The following is a 16,718-nucleotide window of genomic DNA, read 5'->3' as shown; positions in this document are numbered from 1 at the left end:
TGGTCTTAAGCAGTGCGGCGAATGTTTTAGAATCTTAAACGAGTTTATCAGATGAGCTCTTTTACGTCTTTGAACGAGAGTCTTACGACATTCCATCTTACAGAAATGCTTTCTGTAAGTGTGTGTGTCTGAGATGAACTCTGCTGATGGCATTCTGTGTTTTTATATTTTCGTCTCGGCCCGAGTAACCGGTTCGAAGTTAACTGTCTGTGAAAACAGCGTTGAACCCCACGCAGATTACAAGTTGTTTTGGAGCTGGAGTTCATTTAAAGACACAAGCACCTGCATGTCCTGAGATGAAAAGGGAGAGATGGAAAAATGGTGAGAGAGAGAGATGTGGAGAGTGAGATAAGGAGAGAGGGAGAGAGATGGGGAGAAAGATAATCAGAGAGAGAGAGATGGGGAGAGAGATAAGGAGAGAGAGAGAGAGAGAGAAGGAGAGAGAGAGAGAGGTGGAGAGATTGAGAGAGAGCTGGCAAGAGAGAGATGGAAATGGGGAGAGAGAGAGAGAGAGAGAGAGAGATATAAGGAGAGAGGGGTGAAAATATATGGAGAGAGATAGAGAAAGAGGGATGGAGAGAGAGATGTAGAGAGAGATGGGAAGCAGAAAGATGTTCAGCAGCTATAGCTTTGTTGTTGGTGGTCTGCTGATCAGTGGGAGATGATAGAGATGGTAGTAAGCGAGAAGTTCTCCCAGGTTTGTGCATCTGAAGCTGGACAGTTTGGTAACAGACTGAAGTGCACAGGAGAGTCATGTTAGATGTCTGTTTGGTGTAAACGTTGACGTCGGAGCTTCAGATTAAAATGAAAAAGAGAACAAATAAACACTTCACCTGCTTTCATGAAAACCACATGCTCACAGTCCCTAAAGTTTCTTGTGTGTGTGTGTTTGTGTGTGTGTGTTTGTAGGTGTGTGGGCTTGGTTGGGTCGTGTGTTGAGTCGTAGTTGTGTGTGTGTGTGTGTGTGGGGGGGTGTTTGTAGGAATGTGTGTGTGTGTGTGTGTGTGTGTGTGTGTGTGGGCGGTTGGCAGCTTGTGTTTGGCTGAGTGTGCATGAGGCAGCATATTGGGAACGCAGCTGATAATGTGTCCTTCTTTTGTTCAAAGTACACACACTTTCTCTTGCGCACACCACACACACACACAGACACACACACACACACACACACACACGTGCACATGACATTCCAGATGGCTGTGTTCCATTATAGCTAAGGTTCTGTTTCTGGGACAAAGCTTGTGTCATTATCATGAGCATGAGAGTCATTAACTTCAGATCTCGGCATAGTGTGACCTCTGAGTCGTGTGTGTGTGTGTGTGTGTGTGTGTGTACTGTATGTGTTTGTGTGTCATCATTTTGACTCATTCTTAAAATTACAGGCTCTGACTTCAACCCGAATGCATCATGAGAAAAAAATGCCGTAAACTCCACTACGAGGTTTATAGTAATGAGCTCCTTATACATAATACCTTATGGTTTCTATAGTAACCGCTAGTTTAGAAGGAGATTTCAGGAAGCTTCACACAAAACCCCAAAAATTTACAATTCTGTGTAATCATTATTACGCTGTAGTTTTCTTTTGAGGAACGACAGCGTGATCAGTCCTATGGGTCACGGGCTGTCCATGTAGATCGGACCACCAAGGAGACGAGCTCTGACCCGGGTTAAGGCTTCGGGGTGGATCAGGAAGGTCCAGAAATCAAAAGCGGTCACACAGGGAACTTGTTTTAACACTGTTTTAATGTAACAACATGTTATATGTCGAATTAAATGTTTCTTGTAGAATGTTGCCAGATAAATCTCACACAGTAACCTCTCGCTTTTGAAACCGTACCGAAAAATCTGTCGTGTCGTGATCGGATTACGGGCTCGGATCTGATCCTCTATGATTACAGCCGTGTAGCTCCCGAGGGGACGTTTATCATCCGTCGCTAATCTGTCCTGACTCCAGATGTCATCGTTAAGACCGCACGCTGCTTTACCGCATTAGCGTACAGGACATTTCCACCGACAAACCGGAAAACACCAGGAGCATCCTCGGGTCGGAGCGAAAGGGAGGAACGTGGGTTTAACGGCAGAAATCGTCCCTTTGAAAGATACCGATGGACATCATCATATTTCTGTGTCTGTGTGGACATAAATCAGGACGAAGGAGGCTGTCTGGGGGGGGGCAAAGAGGAAACTTTGTCCTTTTGTAGGGCACTTAAACGTGACAGGCTGAGGCATTTCCCCCTTCAGCGTTCTCACAAGGGGCCGGAGAGAACGTGTCCGTGCCTGTGATCTGTTTGAGGTCGGGGTTAAAGCAAAGCCGGAAAACGCCGCTCCATCGAGACGGATCGCTGATTTACGGCTTTCCTCTAATCGGGGCTTTACTTTCTGATACCGCACCAGACCTTTTACTGTCGACTCTCGTCGTTTGCTGAATCTGTGTCGGAGTAAATCCCTGGGAGATGACATCATTCCCCTGTTTTTCTTTTCCAAACTGGAAATCTGTAAATCCCGTTAGAAATAACGAGGGTAAAATTTTACCCCGTTGTTAGAGACGGATGGGGTTTAAGATAAAATACCAAAATGTTTTGTTTCTTCTTGTTAGCTCCATCTTTAATGTGTGTAATTAATTTAATTCCCTTTCGAAAGAAAAACAAATGGAAGACTGTACGCTTGTCCTCGTTAACGTTACACTGACCCAAAAAAAACGGTGTGGGTGTTTTTTAGTTGTGTTTGTAACAAATAAAAAGGACATTTACAGCATTTAGCAGGATAAGGACGTCCTTATCTTTATCTCATTTTTATACAACTGAGCAACCGAGGGTTAAGGGCCTTGCTCAGGGGCCCAGAGGTGGCAGTTTGACCGGTAGCCCGACACCGTAACCACTAGGCTACTACATCCATGTGGTAAAAAAATAAAACAAAATGCTACAGCCCTCGAATCCCAAGGATTTTACTGATCCCGTGTTCTCATGTGTTACTTCAGTAGCTAGTTATTCATGTAATCCTGCTTAGGCAGTTCTGACAATCTGGTTATCTTGTTCAGGCCAATTTACTAGCGGTGTTGTGTATTTAAATATAACTAACATAAAAAAATCGTGAGATTGTGTGTGTGTGTGTGTGTGTGTGAGATTGTGTGTGTTTGTGTGAGATTGCGTGTGTGTGCGTGTGTGTGTGTGTGAGATTGCGTGTGTGTGTGAGATTGCGTGTGTGTGTGAGATTGCGTGTGTGTGTGAGATTGCGTGTGTGTGTGAGATTGCGTGTGTGTGTGTGTGTGTGTGTGAGATTGCGTGTGTGTGTGTGAGATTGCGCGTGTGTGTGTGTGAGATTGCGTGTGTGTGTGTGTGAGATTGTGTGTGTGTGTGAGATTGAGTGTGTGTGTGTGTGAGATTGCGTGTGTGTGTGTGTGTGAGATTGTGTGTGTGTGTGGTAGATTGCGTGTGTGTGTGTGTGGTAGATTGCGTGTGTGTGTGTGTGTGGTAGATTGCGTGTGTGTGTGTGTGTGGTAGATTGCGTGTGTGTGTGTGTGTGGTAGATTGCGTGTGTGTGTGTGTGTGGTAGATTGCGTGTGTGTGTGTGTGGTAGATTGCGTGTGTGTGTGTGAGATTACGTGTGTGTGTGTGAGATTACGTGTGTGTGTGTGAGATTACGTGTGTGTGTGTGAGATTACGTGTGTGTGTGTGAGATTACGTGTGTGTGTGTGTGAGATTACGTGTGTGTGTGTGAGATTACGTGTGTGTGTGTGAGATTACGTGTGTGTGTGTGAGATTACGTGTGTGTGTGTGAGATTACGTGTGTGTGTGTGTGAGATTACGTGTGTGTGTGTGTGTGAGATTACGTGTGTGTGTGTGTGAGATTACGTGTGTGTGTGTGTGTGTGTGTGGTAGATTGCGTGTGTGTGTGTGTTAGATTGCGTGTGTGTGTGGTAGATTGCGTGTGTGTGTGGTAGATTGCGTGTGTGTGTGTGGTAGATTGCGTGTGTGTGTGTGGTAGATTGCGTGTGTGGTAGATTGCGTGTGTGGTAGATTGCGTGTGTGTGAGATTACGTGTGTGTGTGAGATTGTGTGTGTGTGAGATTGTGTGTGTGTGAGATTGTGTGCGTGTGAGATTGCGTGTGTGTGAGATTACGTGTGTGTGTGTGAGATTGCATGTGTGTGTGTGAGATTGTGTGCGTGTGAGATTGCGTGTGTGTGTGTGATATTGTGTGCGTGTGAGAGATTGAGATTGTGTGTGTTTGTGTGTGTGTGTGTGTGTGTGTCCTGCATTAACTTGTCTCCGCGTCCAGTCCCCCCACTTTGTGCCCTATTGAATCCCCTGGTAAAGACTTCCTTGTTACAGAAGATAAATGGATGAAGGTCCAGTCTATCTCTACATCTCCCAGTTTACTCCATCAACACTTTTTACACCTCTTCTCTATTTCCAACTTCCTTTTCAGACGAAGCCGAGCACAACGGTCCCGTTCCTCTGAGCTGTGAAGAACAGAGCGAGCGAAGCGCTGATGAGAACATTACTGAACCTTCTGGAAAAGGTCAGACTGCTGATTTACGGTACACTTTTGTTGCGCCGTGACAAATAAAACCTTGAATAAATAATGAACGCGGTGAAATATGCAAAGCGTCACGTTGTGCTGCCGTCTGAATTACGCTAAAGGAGCCGTGAGATAAATTAATAGCGTTGGAGAGCAGCCCAGAGGGTGATAACAAAGAAGCCTATAAGACGTACAGCTTATGGGATTAGGTGGAGTCACGCCACTGTTCACACACACACACACACTTTCCGGCTCTGATTTTTAGGTCTTCACCTTCTAGGTCCAGAACTTGTCGCTTATCTAGTTTTTCTTAATTCGATTAAAATCGCAAGCTTTTTACTCCGCTTTTAAATCCGCTACGTAAACGAAGGTGACGTGACTCGACTTGACGCGACCGTCCTCAGGCCAGCTGTGCACTCTACAGAAAATGGCTTTGAAACGTTGACATGAAACACAGCCCATATTTTCTTGTCTAATTGATTTGTTTGCTGGGGGAAGAAGACGGGGTCGGTTGTTTGAAGTCTGCTGAGGTTTTGGCGTTACATCTCATGACACGAGTCTGTTTTTGAATAGCATGCAGGTTTGTGCGTGAGCAGGAACAGGAGTGTCGCGATACGCTCGACGTCGCTGAAAGACGACCCGTGTGTGTTTTTAACACTTGTTTAAATTGTGAGTGTAAAATCGTCTCGTTTACTAAAGAGAATGTCGTGTGGCTTTTCTGAGGAGCTCTTATACTGGGGTGGGGTGGGTGCAATTTAGCATTTTTTTTTCAGCACAATACATCTAAAAAATTCATTAACAGCTCGACACCGCTTTAACTTGGCACGAAGATCTAGATAAACTGTGTCCAGCATCAAAATAAGGTTTGCGATGATGCCTGACCGAGTAACACGTCTCTGCAGAATCGACTCGATCCTACGGTAAAACATTTCAATCCTGGTGGGCGTGGTCTTTTCTGATGTGACCACGCCCGCCCCCAACCCCAGTGTTTGTTTGAGGGCTCTCGGAATGGCACGACGAAGTCGGAAAATTACGCAAATCATAATTAACGATGCTCTGATCTTTTCTAAACACTAGACCTCAGCCCAGTTAGATGCTATCAAGAGGTCAGTTAAACATCAGATGGAAAACGGCGTCCATCACTTTATTACGCTTCTGAGACTTTAGAAACAATTTTACACCGAAGCTGCGCTGGATAGAATGTCGTCAAGTAAAAGTGGGATAAATATTCAAATATAAACGAATTAGAATCCTCGATTTTATGATAAAAGTGAAAGACTAATCTTACATCATTGCTGGAAAATGAACTGTTGAGAGAGGACAAGAGAAAGAAACAGAACTTGTACATTTATATTATAATCCAGGAGTAAGAATGTTTAGTGTTATAAAAGTACTGACGATACTGAGCATTTTTACTCATGGATCATAAATATTGTTTTGTTTGTTTTTGTCTATTTGTTCGCTTACTTACTTGGGTTTTTAAACTAAGTTTCTACCCCCAAAGCTCCCGTGAGTATAAAGACATAAAAAGACATTTTTGTATAAACATTTAAACATATAAAATCTGCAAAGCAAAAAAAAAACCCCAATGTATTGTTTAGAAAAAAATCTTATATATTTAAAGGTGGGGTCTCCGTTGTTTGAAAGCCAATGTTGACATATAAAATCACCAAAACAAACACGCCCCTAACCCAAATGGGTCCCACCCCTGTATCGATAGCTCCACCCACACATACATACGTAACCCAGGCGACTAACGGAAAGAAACGTGTCTTTATCATAGCTGAAGGGAAGAACAATACGATTGTAGATAAACAAACAAGCAAAAATGACACACAAGCATAATCATGTAAAGGACAAAGGCATATATTAGTTCTGTGTAACAAAGCAAAACCAACGTTACTCACCTATCGAGAAGGAAAAAAAGCGCCTCGCCGTCCCGTCGCAGGTCTTCCCGCTCCTTCAGTTCTCTCCAGCGCTCGAAAGCTGATGTTATATTAACACGTCTACTACGTCTTGCTTATCGTAATCTTTTTTCGCTGAACGTTTTTATCCTCCATGTCAGTGTTTCAATCGCTTTCTGCTAACGTCACACATGCGCACTGAACACTCTCTCCGCCACATATTGACAAGACACGCCCCTTTCTGCTCATTAGCTACACGTTTGTTTAGCTACTCGTTTTTCTGAAGCATTTCTCAAACATCGTGCACCGCACCTTTAATACAGAATTGTGTTCATAAATCAGTTTGTAATAAAAGTTTGTCATAAAAAAAAATTCAAATTAAGATTTTATATATATATATATATATATATATATATATATATATATATATATAGATAGATAGATAGATAGATAGATAGATAGATAGATAGATATTGTGATCTCACTTACTGTGACACAAATCTCACAATTTTTTATTTTGTCGTACTATCCGACTGTTCACTAATCATAAATCTGTCAAACTAGGAGCAATAAAAAGTGAAGATGATGGTAATAAAAACAGGTAGAGGGAATCAACCGTCGCGTATAAACAGCGATCTGAGAGCGTTAGAGGTTTAACGAGTTTCTAAATGCACACAGTCTCGACGTCTAAACTCAGATTTAAGCAGCTCTTGGAGTTTTTATGGAGCCGACGCTTTAAAACGGTGCAAATTAGTGTGTGATTCATCTGTTTGTCTGGAATATCGAATCCCACCTGTGTATTTTTCACCTCTGTTGGTGTGTGTGTGTGTGTGTGTGTGTGTGTGTGTGTGTGTGTGTGTGTGTGTGTGTGTGTGTGTGTGTGTGTGTGTTGATTTTCCCAGAGGCTGTAGGTACAAGTGGGAGGAATGTGTTCTCACGCATGCTGAAAGCAGCACAGCGCTACCTGGCAGACACGAGCAAGCAGAATAGGGTACACACACACACACACACACACACACACACACACACACACACACACACACACACACACACACACACACACACACACACACACAAGTACACATACATTCACATGCCCACACACACATTCACACACATGTACAAACACACACATTTACATACACACATTCACACACATGCATACGCTCACACATACATATACACATTTATACACACATTCATACACACACACACACACACACACACACACACACACACACACACACACACACAAGTACATATTCATTCACATACACATTCACACACATTCATACACACACACACACACACACAAGTACACATACATTCACATACACATTCACACACACACACACACACACAAGTACATATTCATTCACATACACATTCACACACATTCACACACACACACACACACACACACACACACACACACACACACACACACAATTACACATACATTCACACACACATTCACACACACACACACACACACACACACACAAGTACACATACATTCACATACACATTCACACACACACACACACACACACAAGTACATATTCATTCACATACACATTCACACACACACACACACACACACACACACACACACACACACACACACACACAAGTACACATACATTCACATACACATTCACACACATTCATACACACACACACACACACACACACACAAGCTCACATACACATTCACACACATTCAAACACACACACAAGTACACATACATTCACATACACACATTCGTACAAACACACACATTTACACATGCGTACACACATATACACACATGCATACGCTCACACATACATGTACACATTTATACAAACATTCATACACACACAAGTACACAAACACGCACACACATTCACACACATGCGTACGCACACACATACATATACACATTCAAACACACTCGTACGGACACACACATACACGTACATTGACATACTCACATTCATACACACACACACACACACACACACACACACACACGTACAGTGGTGTGAAAGTGTTGGCTTGATTTTTATTTTTTTTTTTTTTGCATGTTTGTCACACTTTAATGTTTCAAGCAAATTTAAATATTAATCAAAGATAACAAGTAAACACAACATGCAGTTTTTAAATGAAAGTTTTTATTATGAAGGAAAAACAAAACCCAACCCTACACGGCCCGGTGTGAAAAAGTTGCCCCCTAAACCTAACAACTGGTTGTGCCTCCTTTAGTCTGTTACAGCTGAGGCTGTGGAGGAATTTTGGTCCGATCATCTCTGCAGAATCGTTGTAATTCAGCCACACTGGAGGGTTTTCGAGCGTGAATCGGCTTTTTAAGGTCACGCCACAGCATCTCAATAGGATTCGGGTCAGGACTTTCACTGGGTTACTCCATTCTGTTCTTCTTTAGCCGTTCAGAGGTGGACTTGCTGCTGTGTTTTGTATCATTGTCCTGCTGCAGAACCAAAGTCCGCTTCAGCTTGACGTCACGAACAGACGACCGCACAAAATGTCCTTCAGGATTTTTTAGTAGACAGCAGAATCATGGTTCTATTTTATCACAGCAAGTCTTCCAGGTCCTGAAGCAGCACACCAGCCCCAGAACATCATACTAGAGGTCTTCACGGGTCCGAAAACCCGAGGTCCGACCCGAGACACGAGCGGGTTCGGGTCTAAAAGTTTCACGTGTGCCTCGGACACGGGTCGGGGATAATAATAGCGGCATCGGGTCTCGGGTAAATTAAAATGAATGTGTTTTTACCGAACGGACCCGAGAAGACCTGAACTACTGTATCTCGTGTGTGTGTGTGCATCGACTCGAGTCCTATTACAACCTCTCCTCTGTTTGCCAAGACCGCTGACGATGTGTGGCTGGCGACGTGTGGCTGGCGACGTGTGGCTGGCGACGTGTGGCTGGCGACGTGTGGCTGGCGACGTGTGGCTTGCGACGTGTGGCTTGCGACGTGTGGCTTGCGACGTGTGGCTTGCGACGTGTGGCTGGCGACGTGTGGCTGGCGACGTGTGGCTGGCGACGCGTGGCTGGCGACGCGTGGCTGGCGACGCGTGGCTGGCGACGTGTGGCTTGCGACGTGTGGCTTGCGTCGTGTGGCTGGCGACGTGTGGCTGGCGACGTGTGGCTGGCGACGTGTGGCTGGCGACGTGTGGCTGGCGGTAAGCTAATTTGAGTTGAAACAGACCTGTCAATCAATTTTGAATCCACGCTGTAGCAGTTACTTTAGTGTAGAGTTATGCGACATTCGGGTCCAGTCGGGTTAAAAAAAAATTGCCGTCGGGTCGGACTCGGGTCTAATTTTTTCTGGTTTGTCTCGGGTCGGGTCATTCTTTAAAAAAATAAATAAATGATGCACCTCGGGTTCGGGTAAGAAGTGATCCGGGTCACTTTGGGTCGAGTACGTTTCTTTAGACCCGAGAAGACCTCTACATCACACGACCACCAGCATGTTTTACTGTTGGTACGATGATCTTTTTCCAAAATGCGGTGTTACATTTACGCATATGTTGTTGGGTCTTTTGTGACATCCTGGATGAGTCGTCGTTGCGCTCTTTGGGGTAATTTTGGTCGGCCGGCCGGCCTCTCCTGGGCAGGTTCACACTGTTCCACATTTTCACCATTAGTGTATAACGGCTCTCACTGTGATTGGCTGGAGTCCCAAAGCTTTATAGATGGTTTATAACCTTTTCCAGACTGTTAGATCTCAGTTACTTTCTCATCTCTTTTGTTCCTGAATTTCTTTGGCTCTCGTCATGATGTGGAGCTTTTGAGGATCTTTTGGCCGACTTCACTTTGTCACTCAGGTCATATTGAGGTGATTTCCTGATTGTGAACAGGTGAGGCAGTAATCAGGGCTGGGTGTGGCTAGAGAAAGTGAACACAGCATGACAAAGGCTTTAAGCTCCTGTGACTTGACTGGTGTGGGATGAAACAGGAGCGTAATTACTGTGTGTGTGGTGTGTAGTGTCGAAAAGCTCTTTAAAAATGTGTCCGGAATGAAAGTGAGTCAAAAACCCACTCGCACTGATCCAGTGTGCACTGATTGAAACTGACGACACTGTGCACTGACGACTCCGTGCACTGACGACACCGTGCACTGACGACTCCGTGCACTGACGACACTGTGCACTGACGACACCGTGCACTGACGACTCCGTGCACTGACGACTCCGTGCACTGACGACACCGTGCACTGACGACTCCGTGCACTGACGACACTGTGCACTGACGACTCCGTGCACTGACGACTCCGTGCACTGACGACTCCGTGCACTGACGACACCGTGCACTGACGACTCCGTGCACTGACGACTCCGTGCACTGACGACACTGTGCACTGACGACACTGTGCACTGACGACTCCGTGCACTGACGACACTGTGCACTGACGACTCCGTGCACTGACGACTCCGTGCACTGACGACTCCGTGCACTGCCGACACCGTGCACTGCCGACACCGTGCACTGCCGACTCCGTGCACTGCCGACTCCGTGCACTGACGACTCCGTGCACTGACGACACCGTGCACTGACGACACCGTGCACTGACGACACCGTGCACTGACGACACCGTGCACTGCCGACACCGTGCACTGACGACACCGTGCACTGACGACTCCGTGCACTGCCGACACCCTGCACTGCCGACTCCGTGCACTGACGACTCCGTGCACTGACGACTCCGTGCACTGACGACTCCGTGCACTGACGACTCCGTGCACTGACGACTCCGTGCACTGACGACTCCGTGCACTGACGACTCCGTGCACTGACGACACTGTGCACTGACGACACTGTGCACTGCCGACACCGTGCACTGACGACACCGTGCACTGACGACTCCGTGCACTGACGACTCCGTGCACTGACGACACCGTGCACTGACGACTCCGTGCACTGACGACACCGTGCACTGACGACTCCGTGCACTGACGACACCGTGCACTGACGACACCGTGCACTTCACGACACCGTCAAAATAACACACTCATCAACTCAATCCATTAATTAATTAAGAATTCCTTCTCTCTCCCTCTCTCCCTCTCTCTCTCTCTCTTTCTCTCTTCCCCTTCCCACCTCTCCCCCGTCTCGCTCTTCTACCCACTTCCTCTTTCCCTCTCTACCTTCCGTTCTTTATCTCCCCCTCTCTATCCTATTCTCCTCATCCCTCCCTTCCTCCCTCCCTCTCTTCCTTCCACTCTCTATCTCCCCCTCTCTCCTATCCTCACCATCTCTCCTTCTCTCTCTCTCTCTCTCTCTCTCTCTCTCTCTCTCTCTAAACATTTCTGAACTAAACATTCTCTCTCCCCCTTCCCATCTCTCTCTCTTTCTTCAACCCACTTCCTCCATCCCACCCTCTCTAACTCTTTTTGGCTCTCTCTTTCCACTGTCCCTTTAACACCCCCACCCACACACTCCCTCTCTCTCTCTTCCGTCATATGTTGTTTACATATGTTTAGTTTTTAAAACGATTAATAAAGAGTCCTCCACTTTTTTTTTCTCATCCCTCTTTCTTTCTTTTTTTCTCTCTCTTTCTTCAACCCACTTCCTCCATCCCACCCTCTCTAACTCTTTTTGGCTCTCTCTTTCCACTGTCCCTTTAACCCCCCCCATCCACCCCCCACACTCTCTCTCTCTCTCTTTTCCATCATATGTTGTTTAAATATGTTTAGTCTTTAAAACAATTAATAAAGAATCCTCCACTTATTTTTTTTTTTCTTTTCTCATCCACACTTTTAGACAATTTCCTCTCCTGGTAAAAGCAGCCCAGGTTCAGCTCTGGTGCCAAAGAGGAGATCGTCTGCTTCCTTCAGCCTGACCCGGGTATCCTTACATCACCACACTGTCTGTCTAAAGCTCAGCTACTCTATTAATACATTTTTGTTGTTCTGCATTAGTTTACTCTTTATCTTGTCTTATGGTTTTTATTTTTTAATGATGTTTATTACCGTTGCTCGTGCAGTGTGACGTCCCCTTACTTGATTCTCACTGTTCTCTTTGTCGTTGCCTTTTTAATTCATCGTTTATATGTGAAAGAAAAAAAGGGTCCTAGTAAAAACCGGTAATTCTTTTACTGTCTCACACCCATGTGGACGCTAAGGACTGTACAGGATTTCACTTGGCCTCCGTGTGTTAAAAGCAGAATGACGAGTTTAGCCTGATGACCTGTGTTGGTTAGTCTAAACCCAGAGATCTTTAATGTTTAAGATGTTTTTCTGGACTGATTATCAACAGACAATCTTTTAAAGGTGCGGTCTCCGATTTTTGAAAGCCAATGTTGACATATAAAATCACCAAAACAAACACGCCCCTAACCCAAATGGGTCCCACCCCTGTATCGATAGCTCCGCCCACACATACATACGTAACCCAGGCGACTAACAGAAAGAAATGTGTCTTTATCATAGCTGAAGGGAAGAACAATACGATTGTAGATAAACAAACAAGCAAAAATGACACACAAGCATAATCATGTAAAGGACAAAGGCATATATTAGTTCTGTGTAACAAAGCAAAACCAACGTTACTCACCTATCGAGAAGGAAAAAAGCGCCTCGGCGTCTTAAGTAAAGTCGGCCACATATTCAAAGGTCGGAGTTTCCCGAGTCAGTAACTCCTGAGCTAAACGCTGTTACTACACAAAACGCGGTTGTAGCTGCCTCTCTACATTACTACGATAGAAAAGAGGTGTTATTTGTGTAGTAACAGCGTTTAGCTCAGGAGTTATTGACTCGGGAAACTCCAACCTGTGAATATGTGGCCAACTTCCTGCTCCTTCAGTTCTCTCCAGCGCTGGAAAGCTGATCCTATATTAACACGTCCTACTTCTTGTCCTTATCGTAAGTCTTTCTTCTCTTTCTTTCTTTGTTTTTATCCTCCATGTCGATGTTAAAACCGCTTTCTGCTAATGTCACACATGCGCACTGAACACTCTCTCCGCCGCATATTGACAAGACCCGCCCCTTTCTGCTCATTGGCTACACGTTTGTTTTGATTTTTGTTTATTATTCGGCCCGACTCAGTTTTCTGAAGCATTTCTCAAAAATCGGAGACCCTGCCTTTAAGGTCTGTACTGTAAACATGAGCCTTTGGAGGTGTGGTGTTCTCATATGAGCTGCAGGGATGCTGCTCATTTTGCTGAAATGGTGTTTCTTCAGGGACGGAAATCTTTTTCTCTTTTACTTCACTGCGGGTGAAGCTCTACTCATCTGTTTCTATATATACAGTATATATAAAATACAGGTTGTTTTCAGTACTGTGGAGAATTTGCAGAGGAAAGCAAAGAACAAAAGAGATTCTGTAATAATGTTGGGCATTCATAGGATGTTTAAAATACCAGACAGCAGCCAATAGGAACACCTTCAACCTTCTATTATTATCTAATCAAATATCGGAATGGGGAAGAAAAATACAGGTTCCAGCTAACAGGGGGGATACGGTAACTCTCTGCAGCTGTAGTGAGCAGAAAAGCAACGCGACAGGTCAAACTTTTCCAGTGTGGCTGAATCAGTGCCCACTGTATCCTCATATTCCTGCTCTTAGTCTGAAGGTCCGCTTAGTCCACTTTCTTGATACTGTAGCTCAGTGGTCCCCAACCTTTTTTTCGCCGCTGATCATTTTACCGCGGCCCGCTGGGGGTGGGGGGTGGCGGCTATACAGTTAAATTAAAATGAATAATTTTAATTTAATTGTATTTGAACATGCCTTTTTAACTCACTACAACGCTAAATCGATGAGAACCCTGAGCTTGTTTCTTTACAACGAGACGGTTCCATCTGGGGTAACAGGAGACAATGACACCCGAAGTGTGTCGCTTATGTCCAGTTTATTCCGTTGTTTTGTTTCGGTTGCCGTCACTGCAGAAAACCCCGCTTCACACAGACAGCATGTCAGAAATAGCGATAGGGATGTAAGTGCTGTGGTGACAATCTCAGGGTATTCCGCCATGACTTTAATCCAGAACACCGGCAGAGTTTCTAACTTTCTAACGACGTCTGTTTCGTGCTCATTTTTGCTAATTTGTGGGTTAAATTTGAGCAAACACAATATACACGTACACCAAGCACTGTTAAACATGACAAAGTACCGGTGAACAGAGAGAAGAGCGATACACACCTTCTCTCTCCACCAAAGCTACAACGCCACTGCCGCTCGCAGCCGCTCAGCTCCAGATGTCACCTAAACCCGGCCCGATATCATATTTTGCGAATGCGCGGTATCGGTGCGGCTTTAGGTGACGTCTCTCAGCTCCCGGTTAACCTCTCGTCCATGGAAAGTCGCACAAACCCGAGAGAAACACACCACAGTAAATAAAATGGAAATAATTTAGTGTTCCTTGGCCGGCCCGGTACCATTTGGTCCACGGACCGGTACCAGGTCCGCGGCCCGGGGGTTGGGGACAACTGCTGTAGCTCATCCGTCTCTAATCTTCACGTGCCCTTGACGTGCATTTCTGCTCCAAACGGTTGTACGGTTTGGTTATTAATCGAAATAACACTTGTTTATAAGTGCTCAGAGGAGAAGCATGCATTTCAATTTGAAGTGCTCCTGTACGTTCGTGCAAAAAAAAAAAATAGCACAAAGAATACCTGAAAGTTTTATTAACATCAGCATGCTATCAAATTCCTTTTAACTGTCAACTGTAACAACTGCTCTTAGTCTTTCATCGTAAGTGTCTTTTTCTTTATGCAGTTCTTCTAAATTTATTACAGGGAAATGTGTCCATGCTTGTTTATGATAATGACCTAATACACACACATTGGGTTTGAGCAGTCACTCATTTCCTACCACTTATCTGAACTACTCGGGTCACGGGGAGCCTGTCAGGCGTCATCGGGCATCGAGGCAGGATACACCCTGGACGGAGTGCCAACCCATCACAGGGCACACACACACACACACACACACACTCTCATTCACACACACACACTACGGACAATTTTCCAGAGATGCCAATCAACCTACCATGCATGTCTTTGGGCCGGGGGAGGAAACCGGAGTACCCGGAGGAAACCCCCGAGGTACGAGGAGAACATGCAAACTCCACACACACAAGGTGGAGGCGGGAATCGAACCCCCAACCCTGGAGGTGTGAGGCGACCGTGCTAACCACTAAGCCACCATGTCCCCCTTAATCTGATATGATGATTTAATCAACTGATAAATCTATAGGAAAATGGATGTGAGTAACATGTGCTTTATTGTGTTTCAGAGAAAGAAGGGCCAAAGCAGACAATCCCAGAATGCATCTGTGCCTAGAAAGGGACAATTTACCCTTCAGGATGGTGATGGAAGTGCCACAGAGAACAGGTGTGTGTGTGTGTGTGTGTGTGTGTGTGTGTGTGTGTGTGTGTGTGTGTGTGTGTGTGTGTGAAACCGAGATAAGGACAGAGAGATAGGAAAATGGAGAACACCCAAAAATTAGTTGCCCACACCCCATTTCAAAGGGTCATTGTGTTAATGAAGTGTGTGTGATGTCTACACCACCTGTGCCCCAGCACCTTAATCGTTCATTAACGCCTGTGCAGAGCCTCGAGCCTCACAACAGGATCGACTCCTCTCATACCTGCCGGTTTGGATGCGTACGCTTTACAGATCTGTCATTAATCAAGTCTGTGCCTATTTAATTTGTTTTTGAGTTTCAGTAACTGGTGTGATTTATGTCTTTTAAACCAAGAAGCCTGGAGCAACCACTCCGGCGTGTCACGAGCTGTGGGAATTAGCCGAGAGGAAGACACTCCTCCAGTTCTGTCTGTGTGTGTATGTGTGTGTGTGTGTGTGCGTGTGTTTGCTGGAAAATCAAGTTCACGTGCCGCCCAAACGTCATTTCTCTTTTACGACCTTTGTCGCGCTGTACTGTAGGTTAGCGGAATGCGTCATTTGAGAACACACCTTTAGGACACACACTTGTTTTGGAAGAATTTATTTATAGCTGTATCCAGTGACCTCAGTGTTAATAGCCTGCTATAATACAGGTGAAGGGTGTTTTAGAGGCCATCATAGGGATGGTCTGGGCAACATTTTTGTCTGTCATTTGTCTACAGATCTGATGTGTGTCACAGAATAAATCCTCGAATAGCCAAACCGAATGAACTTTAAGCTGCCGGTACGGCGATCGTGACTCGAGTGATTGTTTTGGGAGAAACGGACAACATGCTAATGTTTTATCCGGCGCAGCTTTTCCGATCTTTACAGACCAATCAAATCTGTGCATTCCTGAAGTAAACACTGCGACTCGGCAGTGCAAGGCAGATGAGAGAGAATTAGACT

General features: G+C 45.2%; 1 protein-coding gene across 1 annotated transcript in view; it reads left to right on the top strand.

The window, feature by feature from the left end:
* si:ch211-266k8.4 overlaps nt 1-16,718 on the top strand; it is a 57,018-nt gene that overhangs the window by 23,126 nt on the left and 17,174 nt on the right. Inside the window, exons 11-14 of the mRNA XM_027135895.2 lie at nt 4,424-4,516; nt 7,323-7,411; nt 12,189-12,272; nt 15,661-15,758. Of these exons, the coding sequence (XP_026991696.2) occupies nt 4,424-4,516; nt 7,323-7,411; nt 12,189-12,272; nt 15,661-15,758 (364 nt within the window). The remainder of the gene's footprint in view (nt 1-4,423; nt 4,517-7,322; nt 7,412-12,188; nt 12,273-15,660; nt 15,759-16,718) is intronic.

Source organism: Tachysurus fulvidraco, chromosome 17 (genome assembly GCF_022655615.1).
Source record: "Tachysurus fulvidraco isolate hzauxx_2018 chromosome 17, HZAU_PFXX_2.0, whole genome shotgun sequence".
Taxonomy (NCBI): domain Eukaryota; kingdom Metazoa; phylum Chordata; class Actinopteri; order Siluriformes; family Bagridae; genus Tachysurus; species Tachysurus fulvidraco.
The sequence above is the reverse complement of the archived record's forward strand: the minus strand, read 5'-3'. Positions and strand labels throughout refer to the sequence as shown.